We start from the raw sequence: 21,149 nt of genomic DNA, 5'->3' as shown, positions 1-21,149 counted from the left end.
TTTTTGATGTGTTCATAGAGGGAGATGAGCTCACATCCTCCTACTTCACCATCTTGATCTCCCTCATCTTGTACTTTTGTCATTTTATATTAAGTTTTATACTGCCTCTCAAATATTTTTTTGTTATGTAGTTTAAGGTGGGAGTTTAGCTTCTTTTTTGCCCATATTGTTTCCTACAGAAACAGTCCATTTTTCCTTTACTCCCTTTTTTATGTAGTACTAGTTTTCTATTTCTATTTCCATCTTATTTTTATGAATATTTATATACCATTATAAGCACACATAAGTGCTTCGGGGAAAAGTTGAGATACAAATTTTAAAATAAACTGTTAAATTTGTCACCTATATGTTTGGTACTATGCCACATACTGTGTATAATACAAAAATGTAAGAAATATTCCCTACCTCCAAAAGCTCCCAATACACTTAAGAACATTGGTCTACTGTACAAGAAACAAACAAAATCATGCACAATATCAGAGAAATGATAGATTCTGGTATAACACACAGGATAATCTAGTACTATGTGTTCAGAAGCAAAGATAATGAGAAAAATAGGACCCATAGTAATGTTTAATAAATTAATTGTAACAAACATGGGGAAATATCAATGACCAGTGTTCCTAACTTATTTTCTTTTATTTTTTACAGTGGAATCATATCTGACCTTTTTCCTGGAGTCCAAATTCCAGAACATGATTATGGTATATTGCAGTCAACAATTATAGATGTCATGAAGAGACAAAATCTTCAGCCTGAGACATGTATGGTTAAAAAAGTGATACAGTTCTATGAAACCATGCTAGTAAGGCATGGTGTTATGTTAGTAGGGCCAACAGGAGGTGGCAAGACCACAGTTTACCACATACTAGCAGAAACTTTAGGGAATTTGAGAAAACTTGGTGTAGACAATCCCTTTTACCAATCAGTTAAAACATATGTTCTTAATCCTAAGTCAATTACAATGGGTGAATTATACGGTGAAGTTAATAATATAACCTTAGAGTGGAAAGATGGTTTGATGGCACTAAGTATCCGAGCAGCTGTGAATGATACTTCAGAAGACCATAAATGGATCATCAGTGATGGGCCAGTAGATGCTCTTTGGATTGAAAATATGAATACAGTCCTGGATGATAACAAGATGCTTTGCCTGGCTAACAGTGAGAGGATTAAACTCACACCTCAAATCCACATGCTTTTTGAGGTAAATTGCATATTCCTTACTGTGGAGTGAAATCGTTCATTAGATTAGCATACCATCATTAATTTTTTTCTCTTCCTGATGTACCATTGACTCTCTGTAAGGCTTACCATGGTGTTTTGTTTACATACTAAGTATTTACCAAATTGTCCTTTTATAATAGATTGTCCATTCTGACAACCAAAGTCTCTCAAATATTTCTGTCTCTCTATAAACAGGAAATACAATAAATTCTAGCTTCCCAAGCTAGAATCTAGCTTGTTTCTTTTCCTTTGGAGGCAGTAAATATATATATATATATATATATATATATATATATATATATATATATATATATAATTTTTTTAAGATGAATAAATCATTCCTCTGTGGTATGAATATTTGGTGATGGGATTGCAAACGGAATGTGGGCCAAATACAGCTACAAAATATTATGGAAGATACCACCCCTGCTGTATTCATTCATCAAACATTAATTTAATACCTACTATGTCCTGGGTATTAGGCTAGGTATTGGATGTAAGAATGAAAAAGATAAGAAAAACAAAAAGAAGGGAAAAGAAATACTTATACCTTCCCATAAGGATTTGACAGTAGCCTTCTACATTTTTTTTCCTCCTTACGCCTCACTTAACTTTTCTTCTCTATTTTTAATCACTTATAGCTCCCCCATTCTCTTCCACACAAAGCCTTACAGTGTTAACTTAAACTTTAAATGTGTGATTCCTTAACGTTGAATTTAGAGGAATAAGGAAGTATCATGTTAGCCATTTCCTGTTCGACGTTTTTCAATTTTAGGTGCAAGATCTAAAGGTTGCCTCTCCTGCAACAGTCAGTAGATGTGGGATGGTGTTTGTGGATCCTGAAGAACTGAAGTGGATGCCTTATGTTAAAACCTGGATGAAGAGTGTTTCTAAAAAAGTAAGTGCAATCAGACACTCCCCACTGTCTCCATCTGTCAGGGCTCACCCTTCCCTCAAGTGCCCAGAGAGCAATTGGTTAACGCCTCACTGTGCTTGATTGAGGGAATCCCAACATTGTACATAGCTCTCTCCCCAGAATTCTTGGGATCTTCCAGGAAGGTTGTATACTTCCCAAAACTGTCCTCACTTTTTGTTACCCTGCCTGGCTTCTCTCCAGACTGTTTTCTCTCAAATATAAACACTTCCTTGAATTTCCCCAAACACAGGTAGAACAACCTGGGGCATTAAAAAAAAGACTTTGCAGGAGGCTTGAGATAATGAGAGGGAAGTACCTGGAAGGAAAAGAACAGTAAATCCAAGCATTGTTACAGTTTTTAGATTTTAGGAACCCCTAACTCCTCTGAGAGCCAAGAAGAAGAGAAAACCAGTTTACCTTCCACCCAACCTTAGGTCGATTACCAAAGACACATTCTAACCTCAGAGGTACCATTCCACCCAAAGGGAAGGAAAGCTTTTACATTATTATTCAGAACAACTCAGTTCCATATTATCTTCTGCGCCCTCTGCATTCTAAAATAGGGTTTCTCTTTACCTTAACAAGCAATGTTTTTTTCTTTTTGAGATTTCATTCTTTTTTTTTTTTTTTTTTTTTTTTTGTGGTTCACGGGCCTCTTACTGCTGTGGCCTCTCCCGTTGCGGAGCACAGGCTCCGGACACGCAGGCTCAGCGGCCATGGCTCACGGGCTCAGCCACTCCACGGCATGTGGGATCTTCCCAGATCGGGGCACAAACCCACGTCCCCTGCATCGGCAGGAGGAGTTTCAACCACTGCGCCACCAGGGAAGCCCTGAGATTTCATTCTTTTTTATTGCTGAGTAATATTCCATTGTCTGTATATAACACTTCTCCTTTATCCACTTATCTTGTTCATTTTTTTTAATAGCTACTCTTTTTTTAAATTATTAATTAATTTATTTATTTTTGCTGTGCTGGGTCTTCGTTTCTATGCAAGGGCTTTCTCTAGTTGTGGCAAGCGGGGGCCACTCTTCATCACGGTGCACTGGCCTCTCACTATCACAGCCTCTCTTGTTGCGGAGCACAGGCTCCAGACGCGCAGGCTCAGTAGTTGTGGCTCACAGGCCTAGTTGATCCGTGGCATGTGGGATCTTCACAGACCAGGACTCAGACCCGTGTCCCCTGCATTAGCAGGCAGATTCACAACTACTGCACCACCAGGGAAGCCCTATTCATTTGGTTTTTTTAATTGGGGTAGAGCTGCTTTACAATGTTGTGTTTGTTTCTTCTGTACAACAAAATGGATCCACTATATGTATACATATATCCCCTCCCTCTTGGACCTCCCTCCCACCCACCCCCATCCCACCCATCTAGGTCACCACAGAGCACCAAGCTGAGCTCCCTGTGCTATACAGCAGGTTTCCACCAGCTATCTATTTTACACATGGTAGTGTATATATGTCAATCCTAATCTCCCAATTCATCCCATTTCCCCCTTCCTCACCATGTCCACATGTCCATTTTCTACGTCTGCGTGTCTATTCCTATCCTGAAAATTGGTTCATCTAATGGATAAAGAAGATGTGGTACATATATACAATGGAATATTACTCAGCCATAAAAAAGAACAAAATTCGGTCATTTGTAGAGATGTGGATGGACCTAGAGTCTGTCATACAGAGTGAAGTAAGTCAGAAAGAGAAAAACAAATATCATATTTTAATGCATGTATGTGGAACAAACAATTTTTTTAAGTGTTTTGCTCCATCTCATCTCAAGAAAGCCACTTCAAGAAAGCCATCTTCTTTCTGCATCTCTCCCTCCAAAAATGAATCAGAAAACTATTGTTTTCCTTATTCTTAGGCAACAACATTTTAATAATATTGTGGTAAACTCTCTGAGTACCTTATTTTTTTTTAATTTCTTATTGGAGTATAGTTGATTTACAATGTTGTGTTAGTTTCAGGTGTACAGCAAAGTGAACAGAGTACCTTATTAAAGACAGTAATTTTCAGAATTGAGACTTTATCATGGGCTGCCAAAAGATGTTAAACAGTTCTGAATTCACTCTTTTAATAGACTTTATTATTTAGAGCAGCTTAAGGTTTATAGAAAAATTTAACAGAAAGTATAGAGAGTTGTCATATAATTTCCCTCCTCCAAATAGTTTCCCCTGTTATTAACATTTTACATTGGTGTGGTACATTTGTTAAAATTGATGAACCAGTATGGATGAACCATACAATCTTATGAACTAAAGTCCATAGTTTACACTGGTTCCCTTTCGTGTTGTACAATTCTATGAGTTTTGATAAATAAATAATATCATGTATAATATCATACAGAATAGTTTCACTGCCCTAAAAATCTGTGCTCTACCTATTCATACATCCACACCCTCTCAACCCCTGGCACCACTGATTGTTTTTACTGTCTCCATAGTTTTACCTTTTCCAGAACATCATATAGCTGGAATTATACAGTATGTAGCTTTTTCAGATTGACTTCTTTCACTTAATAATATGTATTTACAATTCCTCCATGTCTTCCTGTGGCTTGATAGCTTATTTTTTAGCACTGGATTAATATTCCATTGTATGGATTTACCAAGTTTATCCACTCACCTACTGAAAGACATCTCAAAGTTTCCAAGTTTTAGCAATTATGAATAAAGCTCCTATAAACATTCACGTGCAGGTATTTGTGTAGACATAAGATTTCAACTCATTTGGGTAAATACCCAGGACTGTGATTTCTGGATCATATGATAAAACTATGTTTACCTTTGTAAGAAACTGCTAGTCTGTCTTCCAACATGGCTGTACCATTTTGTATTCCCACCAGCAATAAATGAGAGTTCTTGTTGTTCCACATTCTCACCTGAATGTGGTGGTGTGATATTTTAGATTTTAGCCATTCTAATAGGTATGTAGCAGTATCTCATTGTGGTTTCACTGTGCAGTTTTCTAATATGTTGAGTGTCTCTTCATATGTTTATTTGCCATCCATATTTCTTTTATGTATCCAAATCTTTTGCCCACTTTTTATTAGATTGTATGATTTTTTTCCCCACAGATATCAATGACTATGCAGTGCTTTATTTTTTTTTTATTTATTTATTTATTTATTTTTGCCTGCGTTGGGTCTTCGTTGCTACACATGGGCTTTCTCTAGTTGTGGCGAGCAAGGGCTACTATTTGTTGCAGTGCACAGGCTTCTCATTGCAGTGGCTTCTCTTGTTGCAGAGCACAGGCTCTATGTGCACAGGCTTTAGTACTTGTGGCATGCAGGCTAAGTAGTTGTGGCACAATGGGCTTTGTTGCTCTGCGGCATGTGGGATCTTCCTGGACCAGGGATCGAGCCTGTGTCCCCTGCATTAGCAGGCGGATTCTTAACCACTGCGCCACCAGGGAAGTCCAGGTTATATGTTTTCTTATTATTGAGTTTTGGGAGTTCTTTATATATGTTGGATACAAGTTATTTATCAGATGTGTGTTTTGCAAGTATTTTCTCCAAGTCTGGCTTGTCTTTTCATTCTCTTAACAATATCTTTCACAACACACACATTTTTAATCATCTAACGTCAATTTTTCTTTCATGGATTGTGCTTTTGGTGTTATATCTAAAAACTCACTTCCAAACCTAAGGTCACCTAAATATTTTCCTCTGTTTTCTTCTAAGAGTTTTATAGTTTTACATGTTACATTTAGGTTTATGATCCATTTTGAGTTAATTTTTGTGAAAGGCATAATATCAATGTCTGGATTCTCTCTATCTCTCCTTTTTTTTTTTGCATGTGGATGTCCAATTCTACCACCATTGTTGAAAACACTGTCCCTTCTCCATTGGATTGCCTTTGTTCCTTTGTCAAAGATCACTTGACTATATTTGTATGAGTCTATTTATGGGCTCTCTATTTTGTTCCATTAATCTATTTGTCTATTTTTTTTTTTTTGCCAATATCACACTGTCTTGACTACTGTAGCTTTACAGTAAGTCTTGTCAGGTAGTGTCATTCCTTTGACTCTGTTCTCCAATATTGTGTTCACTATTCTGGGTCTTTTCCCTCGCCATATAAACTTAAGACTCAGTTTGTTGATATCCACAAAGTAACTTACTGGTAGTTTGATTCAGATTGCATCAAATCTATAGATCACGTTAGGAATAACTAACATCTTCACAATATTGGGTCTTTCTGTGCATGCACATGAGCTGTCTCTTAATTTACTTAGATGTTCTTTGCTTTCTTTCATCAGAATCTTGTTGTTTTCCTCATATAGATCTTGGAAATATTTTGTTAAAAATATACCTAAGTATTTTATTTTTGGGTGCTAATGTAAGTGGTGTTATATTTTCAAATTCTAATTATTCATTGCTGGTATATAGGAAAGTAAATGACTTTTGTATATTTACATTGTATCCTACAGCTTTGCTATAACTACTTATTAGTTCCAGGAGTTTTTGGTCAACTGTTTGGGATTTTCTATGTAGATAATTGTTTCATCTGTAAACAAAGACAATTTTTTTTTCTTTCTTCCCAATCTGTATACATTTTTTCCCTTTTATTCTCCTATCGCATAAGCTAAGACTTTCAGTACAATGTTAAAAAAAGTGGTGAGGGAGCAACATTTTTTTTTAAATCTTTGGGAATCAGTCCTTTACCTTACATAGATATTTAAAATGTTTCTCTTTATACTTCTTCTTTTTCATTGTTCTTAATTATGAGAGATATCATCAATAGAGATGACTACATGAAATATATGTTGACAGTTTAACAAATGATTATAAAATAAACACCTCTGTACCCATTACCAGATCAAGATGTAGGACATTATCAGTGACCCAGAATCTCCCCCATGTGTCCCTCCCAAGTCATAGAAGGGTTTTCCTTAATTTAACTTGTTTCATATCTTGTGATGCTTATACCCTTTAGTCTAAAAGTCACAGGATATATTGCAACATACAAGTTTGAACCAACCTTTTTTTTTTTTTTTGCGGTACCCAGGCCTCTCACTGTTGTGGCCTCTCCCGTTGTGGAGCACAGGCTCCGGGCGCGCAGGCTCGGCAGCCATGGCTCACGGGCCCAGCCGCTCCGCGACATGTGGGATCTTCCCGGACCAGGGCACGAACCCGCGTCCCCTGCATCGGCAGGCGGACACTCAACCACTGCGCCACCAGGGAAGCCCTGAACCAACCCTTTTTTAACTTAATTATATATTTTATCTGGTCTTGCTAAAATATTATTTGTTTGTTTGATTTTTCAGCTGAATGAAGAAACTCAAGAATATATATTGAATCTTTTCCAGCGTTATGTTGATGACGGTTTAAATTTTATCAATAAGAAATGCACCCAAGCAATCCCACAAGTGGACATCAGCAAAGTTACTACGCTCTGTTGCTTATTGGAGTCTTTGATACTTGGGAAAGATAGAGTTAATTTGACAATGGTAGGAAAGGCTTTCTTACTGCTATAAAACTAGGAAAATGTGATTATTGTATAGATGCTCTGCAAATAAACAACTCCAAACTTTCTGTCATGTGATTATTTGATTTTCAAGTTATTTTTCTAGGGGACTAATGACTATGAATAGATTCATACAATCTCAGATTTGGAAGGAATTTAGCCTATAGATTACTCCGCTACTCAATGTTTAAACTTCCTTACAGTATAACATAATCGCAGTGTGTGTCTACTTAAATACCTTCATGCAGTCATAAACATAGTTATAATAGTTGAAAGACAACCTTGAGCTTTTGTTCTACATGCTCCTTGCCATTCATTTTCTCATCAGAGTATTTAAATATATACTATTATAAAACATCACTCTGTGCACCATTGAATGAAATATAAGAAACATACAATGTGCCCTTTTAAAAATGCATAATTCTAAACAAAACAGTCTTTAGACTTTGCAATTTAAGATTCTTTTTATGTTAGCATATAAAATATTAAAATTCTTTCCCTTTGTTCTTTTAGGAGCAAACAAAACTGAACACTGTACTGTGTCAGACTTTTGTATTCTGTTACTTATGGTCTTTAGGTGGGAATCTAACTGAAAACTACTGGGATTCTTTTGACACATTTATTAGAACACAATTTGAAGATAATCCCGATGCCAGGGTAAGAGCCAAATAAAGTTAATTTTAACATAATAACTCTGAATCATTAAAATTAAATTTCAAGACTAAAACTTTAAAAGCCTTGGTCCTACTATAAATTCTTCATGTAAAAGCGTTTCTAAAATTATTCACTTTCTTAAACTATAGGTAACGTTTATTGTATTAAAAATTTTAGGAGTTCTCTCCCGGCCATATGAAGAAAGTAAGGTATAAAAGTGTATAAAAACTCCTTACTATTAGCAAAAACATTGAATTTTAGTTAGTAAGCTTATTTTTTCACAGTGTTATGGTTTAGCAATTCTGAAGCTACTTTCTGTATGTTCTAAAATTGAGCAAATGAATCAACATATTGAAGATAATGGCAACGAGGTTTCTCACTGTTAAGAGAAGGGACTTACAAATATGGAAGAGAAAGATTAGAATGCACCTTGTGTTACTGGATTGGAATTATAGTTTGGTACTCTCGTGGAATATATATATATATATATATATATATATATATATATATATATATATGGGTCTATACATCCATCCATACATAAATTTCTTACTTCTGTCTGCTGAGAGGAACTAGAAGGAATGACACCTCAATAGCAATGAGCATACTTAGTCACTGATTTCTAAATACTATTCTCCATGAAGGAGAACCAAAGCACCTTAGCAAAACAGCTGATTCCAGTACTGAAGCAGGGAAAGTTCGAAGAGCCCAGAATATCTTTTGTCAGATAGAGAAGAAGTGCTTGAAGAACGATGGCACATGTCAAAAGAGCACAGGAGAAGATTTCTCACTATGTACCCAGTTTTCTAATAGTAATATCCTGTTATCTATTACTCTGTACAGCTGCTGTTGGATTTTTGTTTCTTGCCTTAGTAAATGGCCAGACAGCCACGTAATAGCAGCCAGAACTCAATGAGTGTTATAGATTCTTCTTTCTTTTACTGACCTGAGTAAAGTGAGTGGATTTTTTCTTCTAATTAATGTTTTTCAAATATTTCCTCTTCTCTTCATCCTTGTTGCCTCTGAGTAACTCAGGTTCTTTTCATTTCTTTTCTGGGTTGTTAAAATAGCCTATTTATTATTCCCTTGCTTTTGGTCCAGTCCTGTCTAATTCATCTATACACCATTGTTTTTTAGTATTACAGGTTACAATCTATTAATTGGTCATGAAATCAGTTGAAAGACTAATAACCCAATTTTTTAAAATGAAATATCCACCATCACAACTTTTAGTCAACACTATGTTGGTGATCCCAGCCAGTGCAATGAGGCAAGGAAAAAATAAATAAACTTTAGAAAGGAAACGAAACTGTCATTATTTGCAGAAAACATAACTGAATATGTAGAAAATCCTAAAGTTTTTTAAAAAATAAAATAGAATATAAAATAGAGTGATAGTTGGGGTGAATATTATACATATTTGAACACACATATATATATGTATGTACCATGTCACCATGTCAAATTTAGTCACTGTCGAGTGTGCTTGAAACACCACTGCTCTGTACAGCTGCCAGAATGAACTTTCTGAAATGTAATCTGATCATGTCACCCACCTACTTAGAATCCTTCACTGAACTCTTGCTGCAAGCTCTTTAATAAATGACATTTTTATAATTTGGCCCCATCTGTGTTTCCAGACTTATCTCTTATATAGTCCCCAATATGCATGCCACTTTCCATGGCTTCCAGACCTGTTTTCCGAGCCTGAACCCTGACTCCTTCTTCCCCATCCCCATCTCATCCCTTCTTTGCCTTGCTTGAAGGGCAAAGACTGACTCTTGCTTGCCCTTCAAATCTAAGTTGTAGCATCACCACCCCTTAGAAGCCCTCCTAAATCTCTAGCCACCACTATAACTCTCCTGCAAGTAGAAATGAGCCATCTCTCCTTTGTAAGTGTACTAAACTCCACTATAACCCTTATTTCTCCATGAGTATTAACTAATGTGCTTGTGTCCCCCAGGTAGATTACAAGGTCATTGAAGGCAGAGGTTGGGTCTCATTCAACATTTTGCCCTAACACCAAACACAGTATTTGGCATGGAGTAAGCCCCTGAATGTTGGATTGAATTGAAAACGATTTACAATTCTAATATGGGGTTTTGGTATAGTCAATATATCAGGTTTTTACTCTACTGTATTGCATGATTAAGTTTAAAGAATTAGACTCTGATCTTAAACAACTACTTTTCCACAAAGGAACAAAAATCCAAATCCATCCATGTTCTATGACTGCCTTTGTTTCTGTGTAAATATTTCTGTTGCCATGTGTCAATCCTATTGAAAGTGATGTTTAATTTTATACTCTAGCTTCCCAGTTCTGGTGATCTGTGGAGCATTCACATGGACTTTGACACCAAACGGCTGGATCCCTGGGAACAAATCATACCCACTTTCAAGTACAGCCGAGATATTCCGTTTTTTGAAATGCTTGTCCCTACAGCTGACACAGTGCGCTTTGGGTATCTAATGGAAAAACTACTGTCAGTCAGGCATTCAGTGCTGTTTACCGGAATAACGGGAGTTGGCAAGGTAGGAAACCTACATCAAACAAGAAGTCCTGTCCGAAACAAGGGCATGGTGAACTTAGAATTGTAAGCTCTGTAAATAATACCTTATTTCTCAGGGGAATTTCTTTTGAATTTTGATCATTTTTTCAGGAAGAATGTGACTGTGCTGAGTCTATATTGACTCCACAGTTTGCCACTTTCTGAATAAATCCTGGGTGTCAATAGTATATATAAACCAGAGAACCCTGTGGACCAATCTTCTGTGTTTGGGGGCTTTTATGTTGTGTCCTTTAGAATTTCTAGGGCTGCCACTGCACAGGTTAAGGTGGGAATTTGTCAAGGCAGTTTGTGTCCCCAGTGTACTATTGATGAAGGTCAGTCTGTCCCCTCCTGCCCATTTACTTCTACCCGACACAGCGATGGTGTTTAGAAAAAGTGGAGTATAGAGGAAAATGCTGATTGTTTGGTGTTCTTGGTTTTGGGGGAATCCATATAAACAGACACTCACTATTTCCCCTCTAAATTATTTCTGAGTTTCTAAATCTTACTATCAAATTGACTTGGATAGTAACCAAGATGGATTTTGGTATGATACTAAAATAAAAACTTTTGCTGAGATAGAGCTGATTAGAATATTTCTTTAGCTCTGATAAATATCATTAAATGGAATCTCCAGGAAGAGAAAGGCAGATATTTCTATCTGGCTCTAACCTCTGTCCTTTTCTGTCCTGTTTCTTACTCATTGTTCTGGAATATTACTGATATAGACAACTGAAAGATTTTATATTGAATGTGAAATCAATTAACATTTTTTTTTTATTTTAAAGTCTGTTATTACAAAAGGACTGCTAAATAGAATTCAAGAATCAGCTGGCTATGTTCCTGTTTATCTAAATTTTTCTGCTCAAACTTCATCTGCAAGAACACAAGAGATCATTGAATCAAAACTGGAAAGGAAAAGAAAAAATATCCTAGGTAAGAATTATCCTTGTCATTTGTCTCACACAAATTAATTATTAAATGCTAATAAGTCACATAAACCGTGCATGTAATAAAATTACAATTGGATATTTTCTTTGCTTAATTTATTTGTAAAGGTAATTCTGTTAATGGTATTCTTTCCTGGGTATAGATCTAGCTATCTTACTGTTAGCAAGCAGGTAGTTTATTTCTATCATCACCTTCAACTCAGAGCGTCTTCAATCTCTGCCTCTCCAAGGCTTTCCCTCTCTCCACTCATGCCATGCTTTCAAACCTGCATTGATTTCCCTTTATTTAGAACAAACAAACAGGGGCTTCCCTGGTGGCACAGTGGTTAGGAGTCCACCTGCCAATGCAGGGGACACGGGTTTGAGAGACTGGGAGGATCCCACATGCCGCGGAGCAACTAGGTCCGTGTGCCACGACTGCTGAGCATGCACTCTGGGACCCGCAAACCACAACTACTGAGCCCCCGTGCCACAGCTACTGAAGCCTGTGCGCCTGGAGCCCATGCTTTGCAGCAGGAGAGGACACCACAATGAGAAGCCCGCGCACCGCAACGAAGAGTAGCCCCTGCTCGCAGCAACTAACGAAAGCCCACGCGCAGCATCAAAGACCCAATGCAGCCAAAACTTTTTTTAAGAAAAACTCTTTATGTCTGGTGCACTGACTTATCTGAACTCAGTAAGGAATAAGCATGAAAATGTTTTGGTGTTTCCTTCAGGCAGCGCTTTCCGCCAAGCTTTGTGGGATCTCTCTCACCCTGCCTTATTAACCGCTTAGATAAATACCATAACCTTCTGGTCACTTGCAATTTTGAGTCTGGTCCAATGTAAAGCTTCAATCCAAACCCCAAAATTTTTTTGTCCTTTTTTTGTTTTTGAAGTATAGTTGATTTACAGTGTTGTGTTAATTTCTGCTGTACTGCAAAGTGATTCCGTTATACACATATATACATTTTTTTATATTCTTTTCCATTATGGTTTATCCCAGGAGATTTGATATAGTTCCCCGTGCTATACAGTACGACCTTGTTGTTAATCAGTCCAAACCCAATTTAAAGCTCTTCCTCTCCTCTGCCGTAAGCCAGGTTTGTGGCTGGAGGTGCTGGAGGGATATGGGGGCTCTTTTACTCTTCCCACCCTCCCTCTAGGAGGCTCTAGTGTATCTGGATGGTAGGAGAAGGGAAGGACAAGGTTCTCCCTAACTGAAGTTTAGGTGGGCCTCTGTGGATTGCCCCTGCTTCTCCGTTGGCCTGATGGTTGTCCACGCTCTCGGCGTGGCAGGCTTCCAGGAGCAGGTTTTCTCAGGGCCTCCCAGAAGAATTGTGCACAGGCCAAGCATTGACCTTCCCACTGGAAGGTTCCCTGATGTTGGGAATCACGGTCTCAGCCCCACTTTGTTCCACCCTCCAGTGGCACATCCTGCAGCCTCCTGCTGCTGGGGTCCACTTGCCCAGCCCACAGCCCTCCTGGGAGGCAGGAGCTCAGGCCCAGCTGCCTTCCACATTGTCTATCATCTCACAGGCCCTGTCATGCCAGCTGCTTTCCTAGCCCCTCTCTGTTACCCTTTTCCTGCTCAGGTAGGCACAGGGCAAAGGAAGCCAGTCTTTCTGGTGGGGGCCCCAAATTTTTATGAATGGTACTTGTAGCACCCCTCCCCACCCCTGACCTGCTACTTGGCTTCCAGAGGCCAGAAGATGAAGTGGGGCACTGAGTTTGCCTCATTTTCTTTGGAATTGTCACATGCTGGATGCCAGCGTGGTGGAGTGACTTCCTCTTCTTAAGTTATTCTCTCTTCTGTGTTATCACTCTTTTTTTTCTTCTGAATGTATACATTGACTTTCTTTAAGTTAAATATGCCATTGTACAGCTCCACTGCACTGGCTTTCCCTTTGATGTAATAAGGATGTTTTGAATATCCTGTCCTGTTTTCTCTGTAGGGCGTGGTGGGATGGCATTTATGTAAGGAAACTTTTGGGATTCTTCTGCTTCCTCCTGTGAAAAGGAAATGACTTTACTCACCCCAGGCCCAGGCCACACAGTTGATGAGGGCAGTGTGAGTGGCTGGGATTGAGGAAGGTCAACTGAAGTGCTAAGATCCACAGCTTCGTGTCGGAGCCTGGATGGGGCCAGAGGGAGATCTCTCGTCCCCAAGACAAGACTCTGCTGGGACCCTTCTCACTCTGTAGAAAACTGAGCTCATTATGACCTGCACGGTGTTCACTGAGTCCAAAGACGTTTACCGAGGGCAAATAATAATTCTTAAATTCATGTTGTTACCTAGGAGCACCAGGAAACAAACGAATTGTGATTTTTGTTGACGATTTAAACATGCCCAGACTGGATCGCTATGGCTCTCAGCCTCCCATTGAATTACTTCGGCAATATCAAGATTTCGGTGGATTTTATGACAGAAACAAACTCTTTTGGAAAGACATACAGGTTACTTTAGGTTTTAAATTACTTTTCATGTTTCAGTTTAAATGGCAGTGAAATATGGTATATTCATTTTCTAGGGTTGCCATAACAAAGTACCACAGACTGGGTGACTCAAACTATAGAAATTTATTTTCTCACAGTTCTAGAAGGTGGAAGTCCAAGATCAAGATGTCAGTAGGGTTGGTTTATTCTGAGGCCTCTCTCCTTGGCTCATAGATGGCCGTGTTCTCCCTATGTCTTCTTATGATTTTCTCCCTGTGTCCATGTTCAAACCGTCTCTTCTTGTAAGGACACCAGTCATATTGGATTAGGACCCACTATAGTGACCTCATCTTAACTAAATTACCTCTTTAAATACCCTACCTCCAAATACAGTCACATTGTGGGTTACGGGGAGTTAGGGCTTCAACACATGATTGGCCAAGAGGAGGCAGAGAAGGACACATAATTCAGCCCATGACATATGGCCTCTGCATTTCTTGTGTGTAACTCAATTCATTCAGTCTGTATTGGCTTCTCGCCATGCTTGATTCATGAGATTTATAGATAACTGAGACAGCCCCAGCCTCCTGGAGGGCTCAGCTTTGGAGGATGGATGAACATGTGCTGATAAGTGGAAAGAGACTGGCGGGGAGCAGGGGTGGGCACTGGGTTGATGATGAGAGAATCCTTCCCAGAAGAGGTGATGTCAGAACAGGATTTTGCAGGCAGGGCAGGGCAAAGCAAGGAAAGGGAGTTATTTACATCTCAAAGCAAGTAATGTGAGACACCATGGGGATGTGGAATGTGAGCAGCAAAGCAGCAGGACATGCAAAGGCCAGCCCAGGGGGCCATGGTGCCATGATGAGGAATGTGATTAGGAGCCTCTGAAGGAAACATTGTAGAAAGATCCCCTTGGCTGCGGGGAAGGTATGGACTAGAGAGGAGGCAAGGCCAGAAGCACCTACAATATCATGTATTGACCAGTTGAGCATGTTATGACCAGAGGCTCGAAGGAACCTAGCCCTGTATTTCTCCTAGGAGCAATGGTTCAGGGTGCATTAATTCAGTGTTCCTGGCAATTTTATAGAACACAACCACCACAAAAAACAAGAACTGACTATACTTAGTATTTATTAAATATATTTTAACCTAAGGTACAAATTCTTACAATTTTTTAAGATTAGATTTTTACATAGGAGTATTTATACAAGATAGATGAGTTAGCTAAGTAACCTTGAGTAACTTATTTAATCATCCAGGGCCTTGATTTTTCAACAGTGATCTCCTGAGGCGGTTGTGAGAATTAAGTCAGATAATGTGTTGGAAAATATAACACAGTGCTGTCCTAGGGTAGGTCCTCCAAAACTGTTGGTTGAGTCCTACTGTTGGGATGGGCACATTGCATGTCCTTCTTTGCTGGGTGACCCGAGTGGATTTCTCTCCATACAGGATGTAACGATTGTATCAGCGTGCGCACCTCCAGGTGGTGGCCGCAACCCCGTGACTGCCCGCTTCATCCGACACTTCAGCATGTTCTGTCTCCCAATGCCCTCAGAGCACAGTCTGAAACAGATTTTTCAGGTGAGGCTGGATTCCAACTTGGGCAAGAGGGGAAAAGAAAACTTATTTGTTCCAAGATTCACACAGTCAGAACAGTCCGTTTCTAGGGAACCCATCCATCGTTTCCTCAGCAGAAACCAGGTAAGCAAAGGGGCATCTGGGCAGTAGCTGATAGGCATTTGCATCATGGCCTTCTGCATTTGTGGTCTCAGAGGTAGTTTTAGGAATGCAGAAAGATGGTCAGAACACTGCCCCTACCTCTAAAGAAGGCTATGTCCCAGGCCCTCGACTCTCAACAGATCTCATCCCTACCCAGCCCCGGCCTCTGTGCTCGTCTCCTCGCTGATCGCCATGTCTTTGTCCACTTGCCCAGCAGACACCACCCCTGATAACCCAGCGGGCTCAGGCTCAACACACCAACCCAGAATTCATCATCCCTGCTGCTACCACCCCCCCAGCAGAAACCACCACGCTTATTTCTTCCATCGGCACAAACTTTCCCAGGGGACCACTTCCTCGTCCTTTAACTGGGGGAAATAACTGTGTCTTCCCTGTAAGGGATCAGCAGAAGTGTTCAGAAAGTGCAAGGCATTAACCTAAGTAGAATGATGCGAGACCATGAGACAGCACGACCAGAGTGAGTATGTCATACCAACCAGCAAAGATGGTCAGAGGAGACAGCCAGTGAGCTGAGTCCTACAAGGTGGAACTGACAGGGGTGGACAGAAACACAGAGATGAATGTGGTCACAGAGGCAGGAGGTGGTAATGTGTGCATCCAGGTAGGATGAGACAGGTGACTGGTCTGAAGAAACTGGCTTTGGTCGCAATCACCCAGGAGCCAAAGAGGCAGTGATACAGGCATAAAGTGAGCCTCTGCATTCACCTGCGTCAGCCTCTCCTTCCAATGGGGTCTTCTTAGAGGAGAGAAAGGACCAGAACCAGTACATACACAACAGTCAGCTGGAAAGTGGTTTTCATATTGAAATCACATCCATGGGAAATTATTTTTAATAAATTTGGAGTAGCTCCAATAAGTTGTTTAGGAGCTAATGCCAAAAGGATACGTAAGAACGGCCACATTTTGGAAAACGTTTAGAGAGTACCTTAGAATAGGAAAGGATGGGAGCTTATCTACCATAATTAACTAGCAAGTAGAGAACATGACAGGAAGTGGGTAACGAGGACCAACACAAGTATTAGACTTTTAAATCCTACCTTTTGTTGGGAACCTTTATGTGTATATTCTAAAGTGTGAAATGAGTGATTCCCACCATGGTATCCTGATACACTTTGTGATGTGATCTTCAAAAAGTGTGGGGGTGTCCCAAGTAACGTATGCCTGATGATAAGGTACTAAATTCACAAATTATTTTACATTTTAACAAATTCAAGCAAATTCAAAGTTATCCTAACAACAACAACAAAATGGCATTCTTACTAATTCCAAAATATTTTCTTGGGTGGGAGGAAGAAGGTAGAGTCTGGGCTCCTGGAAATGAAACTGATCCCAACCTTCAGCCTCCTCCCTCTGCCTGTGGGAACGTCACATCCACGGAAACGTGTCACTTAACGGGAACATCAGCCAGCAAACACATTACAGATAAAAGCAGGCAGGAACTGCTTTTTCCCACTGTAACTTAGAGGTTATCATTTAAAACTCACCCTAGCCGTGGGCTGTAATAGAAATGAAATGCAGCAAAACTGAGAGATTCTGAGTTGGACTGTATTCGGGTGGGAAGTATATTTTTCTCGTTAGCAGAACAGACCGGAGATTTTGTCTATAGAAAAAAAGGCCTTGGATCCCAAACTTTCTTTTTTTTTTTTTTTTTTTTTTTTTTTTTTTTTTTTTTTTTTTTTTTTGCGGTACTCGATCCTCTCACTGTTGTGGCCTCTCCCGTTGCGGAGCACAGGCTCCGGACGCGCAGGCTCCGCGGCCATGGCTCACGGGCCCCGCCGCTCTGCGGCATGTAGGATCTTCCCGGACCGGGGCACGAACCGGTGTCCCCTGCATCGGCATGCGGACTGTCAACAACTGTGCCACCAGGGAAGCCCCCAGACTTTCCTTTTAATCACAGCCCATCTAAGCAGAGTTCACAGCCCACCTTTCCTGTCCTTATCGTGTGGAGGAGAAAGAACTTGGGGATTACCAAGAATTGAAAAAAGCAAAATCAATAAGTTAAAGTAAATTTATTGTTCTGTATATATATGACAGTATTTATATGTATGTAACTATATTATATATTAGATAGATATAGATGTAAACTGTGTTAGTATTTGTGTGATGGAGAATAAACAGACTGGGATTTTTATTTTTGTCATACATAATGTATACATAAATGTATGGTAACTTTTTATTTTATATGTATTAGGATGGTCCTATTCAACATGAGGTCCAAAAAGGAGAATGTTAAGTTCATGTTGGGGGCTCAGGAGGGCAGTACCTCAAAAAGATAATCCTCACAAACTGCTTTTAAAAATAATGTTCAACAGAAGGCTCATTGAAGACAAATACTTTGATTTATTTCAAAATATGTCATATATGAGCTCCAAATCTAAAGTCACAAGGGCTGACTTGCAAGCATTTGATATGCATTCTGGCGGCTTCTCCCATAAGTAATTCCAAGGCTAATGGTGATGGGAATTTATCTATTTAAAAATCTAATATGAGTTTCCCTAGCAACTGGGGCTAGAAGGCTAATAAATACGTACTTTCAGCTTGTGGCAAGTATAAGATCAGAGAGCCAAAAGAGAGACTTATGGGATGGGAGGGCTTATCTTAGATTGGGTAGTCAAGGAAGGCCTCTCTGAAGGACATGTGATATCCAACATGAAGGATGAGAAAGTCCCTGCAAAGCAGAGAGCCCTGTGGGAATGGGTCCTGGGGGAGGAGAGAGCATGGGTAGTAAGGCTAGGGAGGCTGACACAGCATCTGGTGGAGAGAGAGGGTAAAGAGAAGAGGCTGGGCAGGGGCAGAGCATGCACTGATGGGGGTGCAGGGCCTTACTTCCCTGATTTAAGGTAACAGAAGGGAGATGAGTGGGAATGGAGAGGCCAGTGAGTAAGGAGGGAGTGAGGAAGCCCAGATGAAAAAGAGTGAGGGCTGGAATGGGATGACATCAAGGGGAACAGAAGGAAACAACAGATTCAAGAAATGTATTCAAGAGCAACTGTGGGGGACAAAGAAGGGCAGGTGTCAAAAGAGACTTCCAGGACTTCCCTGGTGACACAGTGGTTAGGAGTCCGCCTGCCAATGCAGGGGACACTGGTTCGAGCCCTGGTCCAGGAAGATCCCACATGCTGCGGAGCAACTAAGCCCATGTGCCACAACTACTGAACCTGTGCTCTAGAGCCTGCAAGCCACAACTACTGAAGCCCGCTTGCCACAACTACTGAAGCCCACGCACCTAGAGCCCGTGCTCCACAATAAGAGAAGCCACCGCAATGAGAAGCCCACGCACCGCAACGAAGAGTAGACCCCACTCGCTGCAACCAGAGAAAAGCCCACGCGCAGCAATGAAGACCCAATGCAGTCAAAAATAAATAAATAAATTTTTTAAAAAGAAGAGAAAAGAGACTTCCAAGTTCCTGATCTGAGTGGAGGGTGGGGCCATACACTGAGCTAGGGAAGCTGAAGGGTGGGGAGTTCACAGTTATCAGTAAGTCGAACTTTCAATATACGTGAAGGTGAAAGTCTATAGATTTGCTGGTCATTCACCCATAAAAATCAGAGAAAGGACTTCAGCTCATTTCCAGATAAGTGTGAGCACTCCATGAAGACCCTCTGGACACACAGCCAGCAGAGGTCTAATTACTTGAGAGTGGGTTCACGGTAAGTTCACTGGTCAGCTGTGAATGCTGCTCAGGCAGCACCAGACAATCACAGAAGACAGAAGTGAGTCCATTCTGGAGAACATATTCTGAAATGGAAAGAAGAGGGTGTTTTTGTGTTTTTGTGTTTCGACTTTCTTTAATTGAAATGTAGTTGATTTACAATGTTATGTTAGTTTCAGGTGTACAGCAAAGTGATTCGGTTATATATATATATATATATATATATATATAGTCTTTTTCATATTCTTTTCCATTACAGTTTATTACAGGATATTGAATATAGTTCCCTGTGCTAACCACTAGGACCTTGTTGTTTATCTATTTTATATATAGTAGTTTGTATCTGCTAATCCCAAACACCTAGTTTATCTCTCCCCCAGAAGAGTTTTTTCTTTAATTAATTTTTATTGGAATATGGTTGCTTTACAATGTTGTGTTAGCCTCCACTGCATAACAAAGTGAATCAGCCATACACATACATACATCCCTCCCTTTTGGACTTTCCTCCCATTTAGGTTACCACAGTGCATCAGGTAGAGTTCCCTGTGCTATACAGTATGTTCCCATCAGTTGTCTATTTTATACATAGTATCAATAATGTATATGTGTCAATCCTAGTCTCCCAATTCCTTCCTCCCCCCACACTTTCTCCCTTGGTATCCATACATTTGTTCTCTATGTCTATGTCTCTTTTTCTGCTTTGCAAATAAGACCATCTATACCATTTTTCTAGATTCCACACATATGCGTTATTATACGATAATTGCTTTTCTCTTTCTGATTTACTTGACTCTGTATGACACTCTCTAGGTCCATCCACATCTCTACAAATGACCCAATTTCATTCCTTTTTATGGCTGAGTAATATTCCATTGTATATATGTGCCACATCTAGAAAGGAAGAGTTTTAACATCCACATGTCCTTGCACTGTAATTTGGTTTTCTACTTATTATTAGAAAAAGTATCATCAGATCTGGAGTATATGAAAGATAAATTTTGGTAAAAAAAAGAAAATCTAACCCTCTCATATTACGTTTCTGATTCTAGGCCATCTTAAGTGGCTTCCTAAATGACTTCCCACCAGCTGTAAAGCAAACTGCATCCAACATTGTGGAAGCGTCAGTTGAGATCTATAACAGGATGAGTGTGGATCTTCTGCCTACACCAGCCAAGTCTCATTATGTCTTTAACTTGAGGGATTTATCCAAATGTGTGCAAGGTAGTGTATGGAACCTTCATTCTCTGCCCTGCACCCTCCTTCCATTTCCAGTCACCCCCAGATCTCTCAGCAGAAGTGTGTGTACATGGGTGTCTGAGGCTTGCCTGGAAATCCCATTATAATGTCCCTGTTCAAGTCACCCTCCACCCCCACCCCAGACTGGCTACTTCACAGCTTTCCTCAAACCACCCTCCCATTTCTCACTCCCAGCTGGTGGCCTGTCTTCTTTTTCACTGAAAAAAAATAGAAGCAATAAAACCAGAAGGGCCTCCTCTTCCAGATCTCCCAGACATCCTGCATCTGCCTTCCCTCCCACTGCAGTGGTTCAGCTGTCCCTGCCCCTAACATGTGCCAATAG

The 21,149-nt window shown here is 40.0% G+C and overlaps 1 protein-coding gene across 1 annotated transcript in view; it reads left to right on the top strand.

Annotated features, from left to right (window-relative positions):
- The window catches only part of DNAH6 (dynein axonemal heavy chain 6), a 302,264-nt gene that overhangs the window by 155,471 nt on the left and 125,644 nt on the right, over positions 1–21,149 (top strand). Inside the window, 9 exon segments of the mRNA XM_007470601.1 lie at positions 652–1,207; positions 2,003–2,125; positions 7,410–7,592; positions 8,123–8,266; positions 10,574–10,795; positions 11,601–11,748; positions 14,041–14,198; positions 15,627–15,758; positions 20,620–20,791. Coding sequence (XP_007470663.1) covers positions 652–1,207; positions 2,003–2,125; positions 7,410–7,592; positions 8,123–8,266; positions 10,574–10,795; positions 11,601–11,748; positions 14,041–14,198; positions 15,627–15,758; positions 20,620–20,791 — 1,838 coding nt within the window.

This window comes from Lipotes vexillifer, unplaced genomic scaffold, assembly GCF_000442215.2.
Source record: "Lipotes vexillifer unplaced genomic scaffold, Lipotes_vexillifer_v1.1 scaffold1098, whole genome shotgun sequence".
NCBI lineage: Eukaryota > Metazoa > Chordata > Mammalia > Artiodactyla > Lipotidae > Lipotes > Lipotes vexillifer.
This window is presented reverse-complemented; position numbering and strand designations above follow the sequence as displayed.